The 18,635-nt window shown below is 43.0% G+C and overlaps 1 protein-coding gene across 4 annotated transcripts in view; it reads right to left on the bottom strand.

Annotated features, from left to right (window-relative positions):
* LRRC32 (leucine rich repeat containing 32) overlaps window positions 1–18,635 on the bottom strand; it is a 101,217-nt gene that overhangs the window by 25,166 nt on the left and 57,416 nt on the right. For 3 of the 4 annotated variants that reach the window (XM_056561168.1, XM_056561169.1, XM_056561166.1), the window contains exon 2: window positions 1,796–1,889. In XM_056561168.1, the coding sequence (XP_056417143.1) occupies window positions 1,796–1,889 (94 nt within the window). Of the gene's footprint in view, window positions 1–1,795; window positions 1,890–3,282; window positions 3,585–18,635 lie in introns of those variants that run through there. The other variant, XM_056561170.1, reaches the window with a different exon arrangement.

The raw sequence follows: 18,635 nt of genomic DNA, 5'->3' as shown, positions 1-18,635 counted from the left end.
AGATATGAGATAGATAGATAGATATGAGATAGACAGGTATGAGATAGATAGATATGAGATAGATATTAGATAGATAGATATGAGATAGATAGATATGAGATAGATAGATAGATATGAGATAGATAGATAGATATGAGATAGATAGATATGAGATAGACAGATATGAGATAGATAGATATGAGATAGATAGATAGATATGAGATAGATAGATAGATAGATAGATATGAGATAGATAGATATGAGATAGATAGATATGAGATAGATAGATATGAGATAGATAGATATGAGATAGATAGATAGATATGAGATAGATAGATAGATAGATAGATATGAGATAGATAGATATGAGATAGATAGATAGATAGATATGAGATAGATAGATATGAGATAGATAGATATGAGATAGATATGAGATAGATAGATATGAGATAGATAGATATGAGATAGATAGATATGAGATAGATAGATATGAGATAGATAGATATGAGATAGATAGGTATGAGATAGATAGGTATGAGATAGATAGATATGAGATAGATAGATATGAGATAGATAGATATGAGATAGATAGATATGAGAGAGATAGATAGATATGAGATAGATAGATATGAGATAGATAGATATGAGATAGATATGAGATAGATAGATAGATATGAGATAGATAGATATGAGATAGATAGATATGAGATAGATAGATAGATATGAGATAGATAGATAGATATGAGATAGATAGATATGAGATAGATAGATAGATATGAGATAGATAGATATGAGATAGATAGATATGAGATAGATAGGTATGAGATAGATAGGTATGAGATAGATATGAGATAGATAGATAGATAGATATGAGATAGATAGATATGAGATAGATAGATATGAGATAGATATGAGATAGATAGATAGATATGAGATAGATAGATATGAGATAGATAGATATGAGATAGATAGATAGATATGAGATAGATAGATAGATATGAGATAGATAGATATGAGATAGATAGATAGATATGAGATAGATAGATATGAGATAGATAGATATGAGATAGATAGGTATGAGATAGATAGGTATGAGATAGATATGAGATAGATAGATAGATAGATAGATATGAGATAGATAGATATGAGATAGATAGATATGAGATAGATAGATATGAGAGAGATAGATAGATATGAGATAGATATGAGATAGATAGATATGAGATAGAGTGATAGACAAAATCAATGGGTACATTGTCATAGAGGACATCCTTTTGGTTATGTCGCAGGTTTCCTCCCTGACCTCACACAGTTATCAGTTGTGGTACATTAGTCAGTGACTTCCTTCTGGCCCTGTGACCTCTGACCTCCCTGTTATCCCCCATGAGGTGATGTCTCTGGAGCGTCCTCTCTTATAACTCTATGTTGTGCTTTACTTCTTACTATAAATATATGGTTAAAATAGCCAAATGGGTGTTCCCAGCTTTGGGCGTGTCCCTACACTGTCCCTGACTATCCAATCAAAGCTGGCAGTGCCCGACAGTGGAGAGACTCGCCCCCAGCTGGGAACACCCACTTGGCTATTTAGGTATACATTTCTAGTAAGAATGACAGAGGAACAGAACAACACAGAGTTACCGGAAGACATGGTCCAGAATTGTGGAAAATACCAGGATTTACAAAAAATGGTTCATACAGGGGGGATCTAATATTAGTAAATAAGGCTCCTTCAGTGACTGCAAGCAGAGATCCTGAAGACAGTCATGGAAGGATACAGAAATATTTCTTAATAAAACAAGGATATCTTTGTTCATACCGATATTATACACGGCGGGCTCTCATGGGCGCGGTAGGTTGGAGACCCCTCATTCACCATCATCAGTAGTAGTGGGAGATAAAGGAGCATGGCTCTGTGAGAGAAAGAGAGGAGCATTAGGGGACATGATGGGGGATGTACATGTTATCACAGGGACTACGGAAGCTTCTATACTTCTATACGGACATCCTGGGAAAAGGAAGACACATTATTTGTTTATGACCAAAACGTGACAGTAAATTCCACAGTGAAACTCGGAAGGAACTTACATGAGACGTCTGTATACACTACACTATACATCTATATATCATCTATCCATCTATCATCTATCTATCTATCTCATATCTATCTATCTCATATCTATCTCATATCTATCTATCTCCCATATCTATCTAACTAGCTCATATCTATCTATCTATCTCATATCTATCTATCTATCTCATATCTATCTATCTCATATCTATCTCATATCTATCTATCTCCCATATCTATCTAACTAGCTCATATCTATCTCATATCTATCTATCTATCTCATATCTATTTATCTATCTCATATCTATCTATCTATCTCATATTTATCTATATCTATCCATCTATCTATCTCATGTCTATCTATCTCATTTCTATCTGTCTAATCTATCTATCAATCTCATATCTATCTATCTATCTATCTATCTCATATCTATCAATCTCATATCTATCTATCTATCTATCTATCTCATATCTATCTCATATCTATTTATCTATCTATCTCATATCTATCTATCTGTCTCAGATATATCTATCTCATATCTATCTACCTATCTATCTATTCCCATATTTATCTATCTATCTATCTATCTATCTATATATCTCATATCTATCTCATATCTATCTATCTATCTATCTATCTCATATCTATCTATCTATCTCATATCATATCTATCTATCTATCTATCTATCTATATATCTATCTATCTCATATCTATCTATCTCATATCTATCTATCTATCTATCTATATTTCACATATCTATCTATCTATCTATATCATATCTACCTATCTATCTCATATCTATCTATCTCATATCTATCTATCTATCTATCTATCTCATATCTATCTATCTCATATCTATCTATCTATCTATCTATCTCATATCTATCTATCTATCTATCTATCTATCTATCTATATATCTATCTATCTATCTCATATCTATCTATCTATCTCATATCTATCTATCTATCTATCTATCTATATTTCTCATATCTATCTATCTATCTCATATCTACCTATCTATCTATCTCATATCTATCTATCTCATATCTATCTATCTATCTATCTATCTATCTCATATCTATCTATCTATCTCATATCTATCTATCTCTCTCATATCTATCTCTCTCTCATATCTATCTATTTATCTATCTCATATCTATCTATCTATCTATCATCTATCTATCTATCTATCTATCTATCTATCTATCTGTCATTTCTAGTTTCTTTCTTACCTCTCTAGACATTGCCTTTTTTGCCAGCTGTCTCCCCCAGGCTGCCCTTTGCTCCTGTCTGTGATGTCCCTGATGGCAGTCTGTAGTCCTCTCTATGTCCCTGATGGCGGTCTGTAGTCCTCTCTATGTCCCTGATGGCGGTCTGTAGTCCTCTCTATGCCCCTGATGGCGGTCTGTAGTCCTCTCTATGTCCCTGATGGCGGTCTGTAGTCCTCTCTATGTCCCTGATGGCGGTCTGTAGTCCTCTCTATGTCCCTGATGGCGGTCTGTAGTCCTCTCTATGTCCCTGGTGTCTCTGTATGTCCCTGTAGTCCTCTTTATGGTCCTGTGATCCTGCCCTCCAGGAAGCAGAGTCAGGACCCCTGGCCCGGCGGGGCGATGTCTTCCAAGTGAAATGTGTTTATCAGCTCTTCGCACCAACCAGGCCAAGAAGAACAAGCATTTCCTCCAGCATTCCAACAAAAGACATTGTGGATGTTTGTTTTCTCCTTCGGCTCTAACAAGGAAGTTTCCTGTTTTCTAAATTGCTTTTAGTTTCAGTCATACGAAAAAAATTCCAAGGAAATGTATGAAGAGATGTGATCTACCTCCAGTGAGTCAGGCTGGTTAACCTCTAAGGGAGGCGCCACCTTGGAGCCGCATTATCCATTATAATATGTATTAAAAAATCATCAACCTGGTCCTATTACAAGCTAATAATGCTGTAAATATTCATGAAAGCCCTAAAGACATTGCCAGCAAAATATTTGTTTTTGGAAGTTTAAACAACCCTTAGCTCATCGGGACAGTCAGGATCTGAAAAAAGGGGATGGCCATGGGGTCTTACTTCACCCCTGAGGTGAACTTTCATTTTCATCATGTTATATCTATAGAATATGCCCCATCTGAGCTTCTATGGCTATGATATCCCAGAAAATATCAATACATATATATATATATATATATATATATATATATATATATACATTTTCCCCCCCTATATACCATATCCTACCTTCTTGGTGCTAAAATCTAGGAAGGCAGCCTAACAGCGCTATTATTAACACAGTTCCTATAGCTGTTTTAATCCTGCTAAGACTCCTGTACAATGATATATACCGTGACATTTCTGTATACCAGTGCTCAAAAATTGTAATATAGTTTTCAGTTTTCCATGATCTGAAGTATACAAATTATAGGTCTTCTAAAAGAAAGAAAACTGTTCTTATAGTGAACTAGTCATGTTTATCTCCTATAGGTAGCAAGTAAAGATAAGTATACCTTCTGAAAATAATTTTGGGCTTCAGGGAAGGACTCCTATTAAAATAAGTTCCTGCTCTCTATGTCGCTAATGGTAGGGTGCCATAGAAATTATAAAAGGATGATGGTGCCGGGACTTCCATCCATCCATCCTTTTATCTATGCTATCCACGAGCACAGTGATTAAACTTGAGTGCCGCCCTCCATTACATAGACCATAGAAATTATATACTGAGCAGGAGGCATGTAGCATAAGCTTCCTGCTCAGTGAATACTCACTGGACAAGGCACAAAGCACCCGGCTAAGTTGCGATGCAAAGCATTGTCACTTATCTCCTTCAGCCACAGCCCTTAAGCAGCAATATCTACCTCTTATTACTTTAGAGAAGCAGGGACTCCTGTCTAAATGACAGAAGTCCCTACTCCTCTGTGTGGTTGTGTCAAAATACTCACCTCTTTCTTGCTCCAGCCTGTGGCCAGGCCCAGACTGGCATCTTTCTCATCAACCTCTAGTGGCCATTTAGCGACCAGTAGAGCACTGCAGAGGAAAACTCTCACAAAATGGTCACTAGAGGCTGAAGAAGACGCCTGTCCTGGTCTGGCCACAGTTTGGAGCAAGGAGCCTTTGAGCATTTTTACAGCATGTATCTGGGCACATGTAGCCAGGTATAAAGCATATGCCTAGCAGCTCTGTCAAACCTAAAGCGAATCACAAAAAATTTCAATTTATCTTTTTTTTGTGTGTGCAAAATTCAGAATGAATATGATTTGTTCCCTAGTAACAAGTTTATATCCCCAGTCATATTCCAAGGCTTTTAATGGGCCTGACATTGATTTAAAGGGTAGCTACCTATAGGTGGCACCAGAGCGACAGCTTCTTTCTGGAGGAGATCTCATTTAGACAGTTTTTCTAACCCCTTGGAGTTATTGTTGTGTATTCTCCTGCAATTACATGCAGTGTCCAGTAGATGTTGGACTTAACAAGCAAATGAACTTAGCAATTACTACAGCTGGGGAAGAAGGAGTTTTTGGACATGTGCTAATGGCCATTTTGGATTTTTTGTATTCTAGGCTAATAGGCTGGGAGGGGTCCTGGTGCAAAGAGTGCTGCAGCAGCCGAGATGAATCTGCTAGCAGGTTGAACAAGATCCAGTGCTGGTAGCAGGAAAGCCTCTGTGAGCAGTGAAGAGAACTTAAAGGGGTATGTTACGCCGAGCGCTCCGGGTCCCCGCTCCTCCCCGGAGCGCTCGCTACACTCTCGTTACTGCAGCGCCCCGGTCGGATCCACTGACCGGGTGCGCTGCGATACTGCCTCCAGCCGGGATGCGATTCGCGATGCGGGTGGCGCCCGCTCGCGATGCGCACCCCGGCTCCCGTACCTGACTCGCTCTCCGTCGGTCCTGTCCCGGCGCGCGCGGCCCCGCTCCCTAGGGCGCGCGCGCGCCGGGTCTCTGCGATTTAAAGGGCCACTGCGCCGCTGATTGGCGCAGTGGTTCTAATTAGTGTGTTCACCTGTGCACTCCATATATATACCTCACTTCCCCTGCACTCCCTCGCCGGATCTTGTTGCCCTTGTGCCTAGTGAAAGCGTTCCCTTGTGTGTTCCTAGCCTGTGTTCCAGACCTCCTGCCGTTGCCCCTGACTACGATCCTTGCTGCCTGCCCCGACCTTCTGCTACGTCCGACCTTGCTTCTGTCTACTCCCTTGTACCGCGCCTATCTTCAGCAGTCAGAGAGGTTGAGCCGTTGCTAGTGGATACGACCTGGTCACTACCGCCGCAGCAAGACCATCCCGCTTTGCGGCGGGCTCTGGTGAATACCAGTAGTGACTTAGAACCGATCCACTAGCACGGTCCACGCCAATCCCTCTCTGGCACAGAGGATCCACCTCCTGCCAGCCGGCATCGTGACAGTAGATCCGGCCATGGATCCCGCTGAAGTACCTCTGCCAGATGTCGCTGACCTCACCACGGTGGTCGCCCAGCAGTCACAACTGATAGCGCAACAAGGCCACCAGCTGTCTCAACTGACCGTGATGCTACAGCAGCTACTACCACAGCTTCAGCAATCATCTCCTCCGCCAGCTCCTGCACCTCCTCCGCAGCGAGTGGCCGCTTCAGGCCTACGACTATCCTTGCCGGATAAATTTGATGGGGACTCTAAGTTTTGCCGTGGCTTTCTTTCACAATGTTCCCTGCACTTGGAGATGATGTCGGACCAGTTTCCTACTGAAAGGTCTAAGGTGGCTTTCGTAGTCAGCCTTCTGTCTGGAAAAGCTCTGTCATGGGCCACACCGCTCTGGGACCGCAATGACCCCGTCACTGCCTCTGTACACTCCTTCTTCTCGGAAATTCGTAGTGTCTTTGAGGAACCTGCCCGAGCCTCCTCTGCTGAGACTGCCCTGCTGAACCTGGTCCAGGGTAATTCTTCCGTTGGCGAGTACGCCATACAATTCCGTACTCTTGCTTCTGAACTATCCTGGAATAATGAGGCCCTCTGCGCGACCTTTAAAAAAGGCCTATCCAGCAACATTAAAGATGTTCTGGCCGCACGAGAAATTCCTGCTAATCTACATGAACTCATTCATCTTGCCACTCGCATTGACATGCATTTTTCCGAAAGGCGTCAGGAGCTCCGCCAGGATATGGACTTTGTTCGCACGAGGCGTTTTTTCTCCCCGGCTCCTCTCTCCTCTGGTCCTCTGCAATCCGTTCCTGTGCCTCCCGCCGTGGAGGCTATGCAAGTTGACCGGTCTCGCCTGACACCTCAAGAGAGGACACGACGCCGCATGGAGAATCTCTGCCTGTACTGTGCCGGTACCGAACACTTCCTGAAGGATTGTCCTATCCGTCCTCCCCGCCTGGAAAGACGCACGCAGACTCCGCACAAAAGTGAGACAGTCCTTGATGTCAACTCTGCTTCTCCACGTCTTACTGTGCCTGTGCGGATATCTGCATCTACCTTCTCCTTCTCTACTATGGCCTTCTTGGATTCCGGATCTGCAGGAAACTTTATTTTGGCCTCTCTCATCAACAGGTTCAACATCCCGGTAACCAGTCTCGCCAGACCCCTCTACATCAATTGTGTCAACAATGAAAGATTGGACTGTACCATACGTTACCGCACGGAGCCCCTACTAATGTGCATCGGACCTCATCAAGAAAAAATTGAGTTCTTGGTCCTCCCCAATTGCACTTCCGAAATTCTCCTTGGACTACCGTGGCTCCAACGCCATTCCCCAACCCTGGATTGGTCCACGGGGGAGATCAAGAGCTGGGGTATCTCTTGTTTCAAGGACTGCCTTAAACCGGTTCCCAGTACTCCCTGCCGTGACCCTGTGGTTCCCCCTGTAACCGGTCTCCCTAAGGCCTATATGGACTTTGCTGATGTGTTTTGCAAAAAACAAGCTGAGACTCTACCTCCTCACAGGCCTTATGACTGTCCTATTGACCTCCTCCCGGGCACTACTCCACCCCGGGGCAGAATTTATCCTCTGTCCGCCCCAGAGACTCTTGCTATGTCTGAGTACATCCAGGAAAATTTAAAAAAGGGGTTTATCCGCAAATCCTCCTCTCCTGCCGGAGCTGGATTTTTCTTTGTGTCCAAAAAAGATGGCTCCCTACGTCCTTGCATTGACTACCGCGGTCTTAATAAAATCACGGTAAAGAACCGCTACCCTCTACCTCTTATCTCTGAACTCTTTGATCGCCTCCAAGGTGCCCACATCTTTACCAAACTGGACTTAAGAGGTGCTTATAATCTCATCCGCATCAGGGAGGGGGATGAATGGAAAACGGCATTTAACACTAGAGATGGACACTTTGAGTATCTGGTCATGCCCTTTGGCCTGTGCAACGCCCCTGCCGTCTTCCAAGACTTTGTTAATGAAATTTTTCGTGATCTCTTATATTCCTGTGTTGTTGTGTATCTGGACGATATTCTGATTTTTTCTGCCAACTTAGAAGAACATCGCCAGCATGTCCGCATGGTTCTTCATAGACTTCGTGACAATCAACTTTATGCCAAAATGGAGAAATGTCTGTTTGAATGTCAATCTCTTCCTTTCCTAGGATACTTGGTCTCTGGCCAGGGACTACAAATGGATCCAGACAAACTCTCTGCCGTCTTAGATTGGCCACGCCCCTCCGGACTCCGTGCTATCCAACGTTTTTTGGGGTTCGCCAATTATTACAGACAATTTATTCCACATTTTTCCACCATTGTGGCTCCTATCGTGGCTTTAACCAAGAAGAATGCCAATCCTAAGTCCTGGCCTCCTCAAGCGGAAGACGCCTTTAAACGGCTCAAGTCGGCCTTTTCTTCTGCTCCCGTGCTCTCCAGACCGGACCCATCTAAACCCTTCCTATTGGAGGTTGATGCCTCCTCAGTAGGAGCTGGAGCGGTTCTTCTACAAAAAAATTCTTCCGGGCATGCTGTTACCTGTGGTTTTTTTTCTAGGACCTTCTCTCCGGCGGAGAGGAACTACTCCATCGGGGATCGAGAGCTACTGGCCATTAAATTAGCACTTGAGGAATGGAGGCATCTGCTGGAGGGATCTAAATTTCCAGTTATTATTTACACCGATCACAAGAATCTCTCCTATCTCCAGTCTGCCCAACGGCTGAATCCTCGCCAGGCCAGGTGGTCTCTGTTCTTTGCCCGGTTTAATTTTGAAATTCACTTTCGCCCTGCCGATAAGAACATCAGGGCCGATGGTCTCTCTCGTTCCTCGGATGCCTCAGAAGTAGAGCTCTCTCCGCAACACATCATTCCTCCTGACTGCCTGATCTCCACTTCTCCAGCCTCCATCAGGCAAACTCCTCCAGGGAAGACCTTCGTCTCTCCACGCCAACGCCTCGGAATCCTCAAATGGGGTCACTCCTCCCATCTCGCAGGCCATGCGGGCATCAAGAAATCCGTGCAACTCATCTCTCGTTTCTATTGGTGGCCGACTCTGGAGACGGATGTTGTTGATTTTGTGCGGGCCTGCACTGTCTGTGCCCGGGACAAGACTCCTCGCCAGAAGCCTGCTGGTCTCCTTCACCCTCTGCCTGTCCCCGAACAGCCTTGGTCTCTGATTGGTATGGACTTTATTACTGACTTACCCCCATCCCATGGCAACACTGTTGTTTGGGTGGTCGTTGATCGATTTTCCAAGATGGCACATTTTATTCCTCTTCCTGGTCTTCCTTCAGCGCCTCAGTTGGCAAAACAATTTTTTGTACACATTTTTCGTCTTCACGGGTTGCCCACGCAGATCGTCTCGGATAGAGGCGTCCAATTCGTGTCAAAATTCTGGAGGGCTCTCTGTAAACAACTCAAGATTAAATTAAACTTTTCTTCTGCTTATCATCCTCAATCCAATGGGCAAGTAGAAAGAATTAACCAGGTCCTGGGTGATTATTTACGGCATTTTGTTTCCTCCCGCCAGGATGACTGGGCAGATCTTCTACCATGGGCCGAATTCTCGTATAACTTCAGAGTCTCTGAATCTTCTTCCAAATCCCCATTTTTCGTGGTGTACGGCCGTCACCCTCTTCCCCCCCCTCCCTACTCCCTTGCCCTCTGGCTTGCCCGCTGTGGATGAAATAACTCGTGATCTTTCCACCATATGGAAAGAGACCCAAAATTCTCTCTTACAGGCTTCATCACGCATGAAGAAGTTTGCTGATAAGAAAAGAAGAGCTCCCCCCATTTTTTCTCCCGGAGACAAGGTATGGCTCTCCGCTAAATATGTCCGCTTCCGTGTTCCCAGCTACAAATTGGGACCACGCTATCTTGGTCCTTTCAAAGTTTTGTGCCAGATTAATCCTGTCTCTTACAAACTTCTTCTTCCTCCTTCTCTTCGTATTCCTAATGCCTTTCATGTCTCTCTTCTTAAACCACTCATCCTCAACCGTTTCTCTCCTAAACTTATTTCTCCCACTCCTGTCTCCGGTTCTTCGGACGTCTTTCCTGTAAAGGAGATACTGGCCTCCAAAAAGGTCAGAGGAAAAACCTTTTTTCTGGTTGACTGGGAGGGCTGTGGTCCTGAAGAGAGATCCTGGGAACCTGAGGACAATATCCTAGATAAAAGTCTGGTCCTCAGGTTCTCAGGCTCAAAGAAGAGGGGGAGACCCAAGGGGGGGGGTACTGTTACGCCGAGCGCTCCGGGTCCCCGCTCCTCCCCGGAGCGCTCGCTACACTCTCGTTACTGCAGCGCCCCGGTCGGATCCACTGACCGGGTGCGCTGCGATACTGCCTCCAGCCGGGATGCGATTCGCGATGCGGGTGGCGCCCGCTCGCGATGCGCACCCCGGCTCCCGTACCTGACTCGCTCTCCGTCGGTCCTGTCCCGGCGCGCGCGGCCCCGCTCCCTAGGGCACGCGCGCGCCGGGTCTCTGCGATTTAAAGGGCCACTGCGCCGCTGATTGGCGCAGTGGTTCTAATTAGTGTGTTCACCTGTGCACTCCATATATATACCTCACTTCCCCTGCACTCCCTCGCCGGATCTTGTTGCCCTTGTGCCTAGTGAAAGCGTTCCCTTGTGTGTTCCTAGCCTGTGTTCCAGACCTCCTGCCGTTGCCCCTGACTACGATCCTTGCTGCCTGCCCTGACCTTCTGCTACGTCCGACCTTGCTTCTGTCTACTCCCTTGTACCGCGCCTATCTTCAGCAGTCAGAGAGGTTGAGCCGTTGCTAGTGGATACGACCTGGTCACTACCGCCGCAGCAAGACCATCCCGCTTTGCGGCGGGCTCTGGTGAATACCAGTAGTGACTTAGAACCGATCCACTAGCACGGTCCACGCCAATCCCTCTCTGGCACAGAGGATCCACCTCCTGCCAGCCGGCATCGTGACAGGGTAGTCCGGCTTTATACATCTTATCCCCTATCCAAAGGACAGGGGATAAGATGTATGATCACAGGGGTCCCTCCGGGACCCCTGTGATCATACATCTTATCTCATGTCCTTTGGATAGAGGATAAGATGTATAAAGCCGGAATACCCTTTAAAGGGGTTCCGACTTGATTTACAGCCCGTGTAAGGGTATGCCTGAAACCCTTCTTCCCTGTCCCACAGCTGGGCACCCTGAACTCACAAACCGATAGAAAGACCTTGAGATCTGTTTGTGGACATAATAAGAGTTTCAGCCTACTCCAAGTAACACTGTGGAGCAGGACTTTGTATTTGCCCCATCTATTGGATGTACACCAACTGAAGGTACCCAATGGCCACCAGGGCAAAGATTAGTGTTGGCTGCAGGTGTGCTTGTGGGTGGGTGTGACCCATATAATCAGATTTTGTGCTATACTGTACCTTACTATTTTCTCAAAAATGTTCCCAATAGGACCCCACATCAATGCATCGATACCCTGGATGCTCTGTTGGGTGGAGGCACTGCCGCAGATACCCCAGCTCCCAGGTAGTGGAGGGTCAGGATTGGGCCTGTCGAGGGCAGGGAGGTAACAAGGGTAGGTGGACACTCCCAAAACCCTAAGGTCTTCTAAGGACACGTAAAGGAGTACTCCGCCCCTAGACATGTTTACACAGGATAACATGTCTGATCGCGACGGGACTGGCAGCAGGGATCGGGCCGGCGCTGAGACGATATGGTCACGGAAACCTGGGGCTTCCATGATCGGGACGTGACACCACGCCCCCTCCATTCATGTCTATGGGAGGGGTTTGTGACGGCTAGTACACAGCCGTCATGTCTCTTCCCATAGACATGAATGGAGGGGGGCGTGGCAGCTGTGTTCGCCAGTCATCCGGAACGGAGCGGAGTTCGCTCCATGCAGCGGATGACTGGGGTGGCAGAGATTGCAAGGGTCCCCAGCGGCCGCATTCAGACATATTATCCTCTATCCAAACATGTCTAGCAGCGGAGTGCCCCTTTAAGGTCTTCTAAGGCCTTGAGTACAGTTGGAGCTTTTGTGCCCCCATTACCCCCCTGCTCCCCCACCTGTGGGCACAGTATTGTTCTTATTGTGCACCATCACCTGCTATGATATGATGGGGTTTCACAGCGTGTTTCCTTTATATTTCAGGTGTTTTCCAGGTGACATGAAACATTAAATATAGACAATTCATTAGTCAGAATATCACCAGGGAAGTGACTAATGCCACCCACTTGTAGCTTAGAGTTTTAACTTATGTACTCCTATATCTCTGGCTTCTGGGTAAAAAATTATAGATAAGGGGCCATACCCCTATAACAGATAAGGGGCCATACCGTTTAGCGTTTAGCCATTTTAATCTGGGAAATAGCAATGGCCTTAGCAACTGATAGCAATGGCCTTAGCAATTAATAGCAATGGCCTTAGCACCCTTAGACTAAAGTCTACAAAACCTTTTGACTTTAGTGGGTTCAGACGACTGTCTAATGCAGTGTTTTCCTACCAGGGTGCCTCCAGCTGTTGCAAAATTACAATTGTCAGCATGCCCGGGAGTGCTGGGAGTTGTAGTTTTGGGAAAAACTGGTCTAAACTGTATGATGGTCTCCGACAGATGATGTCATGGAGAGAAGTGTAAGGCATGCTGGACCTCCCGACCCTATTGTTCTGGGAGAGAAAAACTGTTGCCAAACGTGTCTGGCAGCAACTTACCCCTCCCCATCCAATTGAGAACAAATATTTTCCCTATAGCACCCCCACTGATGAAATGAGGTATTACACGATGTCTATTGAAATCAATGGGCTGTCTGAGTAATGGATGGACACACTGAGTCCTTCAGAGAGGGACACTCTTTACATGGAGGTCATGTATGAGGGATCTCTCCTCTATTACTAGGGAAGAGCTTAAAGGGGTACTCCAGTAGGGAATTTTTTTTTTTTTAAATCAAAGTTATACAGATAACTTAAATTCAGTTAATTAATTTCATTAAATTAATTTCAGTTAAAAATGATAACCCTTCCAGTAATTATCAGCTGCTGTATGCTCCACAGTAAGTTGTGTGGTCCTTTCCAGTTTGACCACAGTGCTCTCTGCTGCCACCTCTGTCCATGTCAGGAACTGTCCAGTGCAGGAGAGGTTTGCGATGGGGATTTGCTTCTGATCTGGACAGTTCTTGACATGGACAGTGGTGTCAGCAGAGAGCAATGTGGTTAGACTGAAAAGAGCTAAACATCTTCCTCAGGATCTCACAGCAGCTAAGTACTGGAAGGGTTAAGATTTTTATATAGAAGTAATTTACAAATCTGTATAACTTTCTGGCACCAGTTGATTTGAAAACATTTTTCCCCCACCGGAGTACCCCTTTAAGCTCTTTCCTGGTAATAGAGGAGAGATCCCTTGCTCATGACCTCCATGTAAAGAGTGTCCCTCTCTGGAGGACTCCGTATGTCCATCCATTACTCAGACTGCCCATTGATTTCAACAGACATGGCGTAATGCCTCATTTCACCAGTGGTGGTGCTATAGGGAATATTCACAGGAGTATGCCTTTAATATGAGAAAAGGAAGGATGTTGTAATTCAGATTTTTCTGATCCTCTGTGCTTTTATCTACACACTCTGAGAATTTTTGATAAAAAAAATGTCACCCCCCCCATGGCCACACCCCCTTATAACAGGTAATGTCTCTGTAAAGAATAAGGTTAGTGATTCAGGTCCTAACAGGGTAGGGGTACCCAATCTTTCCCATGGTCGATCCCCCGGTAATAGGACAGCACCAGACACCTGTCATTGTTTTACTACACTTGGCACGGGCCGGGCGGGCGGGGTAACAGACGGGCGGGTTCTGCTTCACTCCTCAAGAAAAATAAACGTCTTCAAGAAAACGTTTTACAGAAAAATTTCCAACAGTCGGGGAACGAAAACTTGTTTTTCCGGAAATCTGAAGATGTGAAGCGGAGTGCGGGCTCGGTGTGATATAAGACTATATAGACGACAATGACGGCAGTGTTCTCATCTATACGGGAACAATGACAGGACAGATATCTATAGAGCCGCTCCGGGTATTTTATAGAGGTTATTGGGGAGAGTCGCAGCGTTTATTGCTGGTTTTATGATTGTACTTGTGGGTTCCTACAATAGGAGGTGTATTGTTTATCAATGGAGGCGCCCCTGTGAGGTGGAGGTGGAGGCTGCTCTTGGCACCGGAGGTCTCCTAGGTTTCCCAAAGGATATAATAGGTTCCCATAGGATATAATAGGTTCTTACAGGATATAATTGGTTCCTATATGATATAATAGGTTTTCCATAGGATATAATAGGTTCCCATAGGATATAATAGGTTTCCCATAGGATATAATAGGATTTCCATAGTATATAATAGGTTCCAATAGGATATAGTAGGTTCCCATAGGATATAATAGATTTTTCATAGGATATAATAGGTTCCCATAGGATATTATAGGGTTCCATAGGATATAAGAGGTTTTCCATAGGATATAATAGATTTTCATAGGATATAATAGGTTCCAATAGGATATAATAGGTTCCAATAGGATATGATAGGTTACCATAGGATATAATAGGGTCCCATTGGCTATTATAGGTTCCCATAGGATATAATAGGTACCCATATGATTTAATAGGTTTTCTAGAGGATATAATAGGGTTCCATGGCATATAATAGGTTCCCATAGGATATAATTGGTTCCCATAAGATATAATAGGTTTTCCATAGGATACAATAGGTTCCCATAGGATATAATAGGTTCCTATCGGATATTATAGGTTCCCATAGGATATAATAGGTTCCCATAGGATATAATAGGGCCCCGTAGGATATAATAGGTTTCCATAGGATGTAATAGGTTCCCATAGGATATAATAGGTTCCCATAGGATATAATAGGTTCCCATAGGATAAAGTAGGTTCTCATAAGATATAAAAAGTTCCCATAATAGGTTCCCATATGATTTAATTGGTTCCCATAGGATATAATAGGTTTCCTATAGGATATAATAGGTTCCCATAGGATATTATAGGTTCCTATAGGATATAATAGGTTCCCGTAGGATATAAAATGTTCCCATATGATATAATAGGTTCCCATAGGATGTAGTAGGTTCCCATAGGATAAAATAGGTTCCTATAGGATATAATAGGTTCCCATAGGATATTATAGGTTCCCAAAGGATATAATAGGTTCCTATAGGATATAATAGGTTCCCATAGGATATTATAGGTTCCTATAGGATATAATAGGTTCCCATAGGATATAAAATGTTCCCATAGGATATAATAGGTTCCCATAGGATATAATAGGTACCCGTAGGATATTATAGGTTCCCATAGGATATAATAGGTTCCCATTGGATATAATAGGTTCCCATAGGATTTAATAGGTTCCCATAGGATATAATAGGTTCCCATTGAATATAATAGGTTCCCATAGGATTTAATAGGTTCCCATAGGATATAATAGGTTCCCATTGGATATAATAGGTTCCCATTGGATATAATTGGTTCCCATAGGATATAATAGGTTCCCATTGGATATAATAGGTTCCCATAGGATTTAATAGGTTCCCATAGGATATAATAGGTTCCCATAGGATTTAATAGGTTCCCATAGGATATAATAGTTGAGGTTAAAACCTATGATGGAAATTACAGCCTCATCCTGATAAGTGGGAGAACTTGCACAATTGATGGCTGACTAAATACTTTTTTGCCCCACTGTATATCTGATCTCTGGTCTGTATATATCTGATCTCTGGTCTCTATATATCTGATCTCTGGTCTCTATATATCTGATCTCTGGTCTCTATATATCTGATCTCTGGTCTGTATATATCTGATCTCTGGTCTCTATATATCTGATCTCTGGTCTCTATATATCTGATCTCTGGTCTCTATATATCTGATCTCTGGTCTTTATATATCTGATCTCTGGTCTCTATATATCTGATCTCTGGTCTCTATATATCTGATGTCTGGTCTGTATATATCTGATCTCTGGTCTGTATATATCTGATCTCTGGTCTGTATATATCTGATCTCTGGTCTCTATATATCTGATCTCTGGTCTGTATATATCTGATCTCTGGTCTCTATATATCTGATCTCTGGTCTAAATATATCTGATCTCTGGTCTATATATATCTGATCTCTGGTCTCTATATATCTGATGTCTGGTCTCTATATATCTGATCTCTGGTCTCTATATATCTGATCTCTGGTCTCTATATATCTGATGTCTGGTCTCTATATATCTGATCTCTGGTCTCTATATATCTGATCTCTGGTCTCTATATATCTGATCTCTGGTCTCTATATATCTGATCTCTGGTCTCTATATATCTGATGTCTGGTCTCTATATATCTGATGTCTGGTCTCTATATATCTGATGTCTGGTCTCTATTTATCTGATCTCTGGTCTCTATATATCTGATGTCTGGTCTCTATATATCTGATCTCTGGTCTCTATATATCTGATCTCTGGTCTCTATATATCTGATGTCTGGTCTCTATATATCTGATCTCTGGTCTCTATATATCTGATCTCTGGTCTCTATATATCTAATGTCTGGTCTCTATATATCTGATGTTTGGTCTCTATATAACTGATCTCTGGTCTCTATATATCTGATCTCTGGTCTCTATATATCTGATCTCTGGTCTCTATATATCTGATCTCTGGTCTCTATATATCTGATCTCTGGTCTCTATATATCTGATCTCTGGTCTCTATATATCTGATCTCTGGTCTCTATATATCTGATCTCTGGTCTGTATATATCTGATCTCTGGTCTCTATATATCTGATCTCTGGTCTCTATATATCTGATCTCTGGTCTCTATATATTTGATCTCTGGTCTCTATATATCTGATCTCTGGTCTGTATATATCTGATCTCTGGTCTCTATATATCTGATCTCTGGTCTCTATATATCTGATCTCTGGTCTCTATATATCTGATCTCTGGTCTCTATATATCTGATCTCTGGTCTCTATATATCTGATCTCTGGTCTCTATATATCTGATGTTTGGTCTCTATATAACTGATCTCTGGTCTCTATATATCTGATCTCTGGTCTCTATATATCTGATCTCTGGTCTCTATATATCTGATCTCTGGTCTCTATATATCTGATCTCTGGTCTCTATATATCTGATCTCTGGTCTCTATATATCTGATCTCTGGTCTCTATATATCTGATCTCTGGTCTCTATATATCTGATCTCTGGTCTGTATATATCTGATCTCTGGTCTCTATATATCTGATCTCTGGTCTCTATATATCTGATCTCTGGTCTCTATATATCTGATCTCTGGTCTCTATATATCTGATCTCTGGTCTCTATATATCTGATCTCTGGTCTCTATATATCTGATCTCTGGTCTCTATATATCTGATCTCTGGTCTCTATATATCTGATCTCTGGTCTCTATATATCTGATCTCTGGTCTCTATATATCTGATCTCTGGTCTCTATATATCTGATCTCTGGTCTCTATATATCTGATCTCTGGTCTCTATATATCTGATGTCTGGTCTCTATATATCTGATCTCTGGTCTCTATATATCTGATCTCTGGTCTCTATATATATCTGATGTCTGGTCTCTATATATCTGATCTCTGGTCTCTATATATCTGATCTCTGGTCTCTATATATCTGATGTCTGGTCTCTATATATCTGATGTCTGGTCTCTATATATCTGATCTCTGGTCTCTATATATCTGATGTCTGGTCTCTATATATCTGATGTCTGGTCTCTATATATCTGATCTCTGGTCTCTATATATCTGATCTCTGGTCTCTATATATCTGATGTCTGGTCTCTATATATCTGATGTCTGGTCTCTATATATCTGATCTCTGGTCTCTATATATCTGATCTCTGGTCTGTATATATCTGATCTCTGGTCTCTATATATCTGATCTCTGGTCTCTATATATCTGATCTCTGGTCTGTATATATCTGATCTCTGGTCTGTATATATCTGATGTCTGGTCTCTATATATCTGATCTCTGGTCTCTATATATCTGATCTCTGGTCTCTATATATCTGATCTCTGGTCTCTATATATCTGACCTCTGGTCTCTATATATCTGATCTCCGGTCTCTATATATCTGATGTCTGGTCTCTATATATCTGATCTCTGGTCTCTATATATCTGATGTCTGGTCTCTATATATCTGATCTCTGGTCTCTATATATCTGATCTCTGG

Source organism: Hyla sarda, chromosome 2 (assembly GCF_029499605.1).
Source record: "Hyla sarda isolate aHylSar1 chromosome 2, aHylSar1.hap1, whole genome shotgun sequence".
Taxonomy (NCBI): domain Eukaryota; kingdom Metazoa; phylum Chordata; class Amphibia; order Anura; family Hylidae; genus Hyla; species Hyla sarda.
The sequence above is the reverse complement of the archived record's forward strand: the minus strand, read 5'-3'. Positions and strand labels throughout refer to the sequence as shown.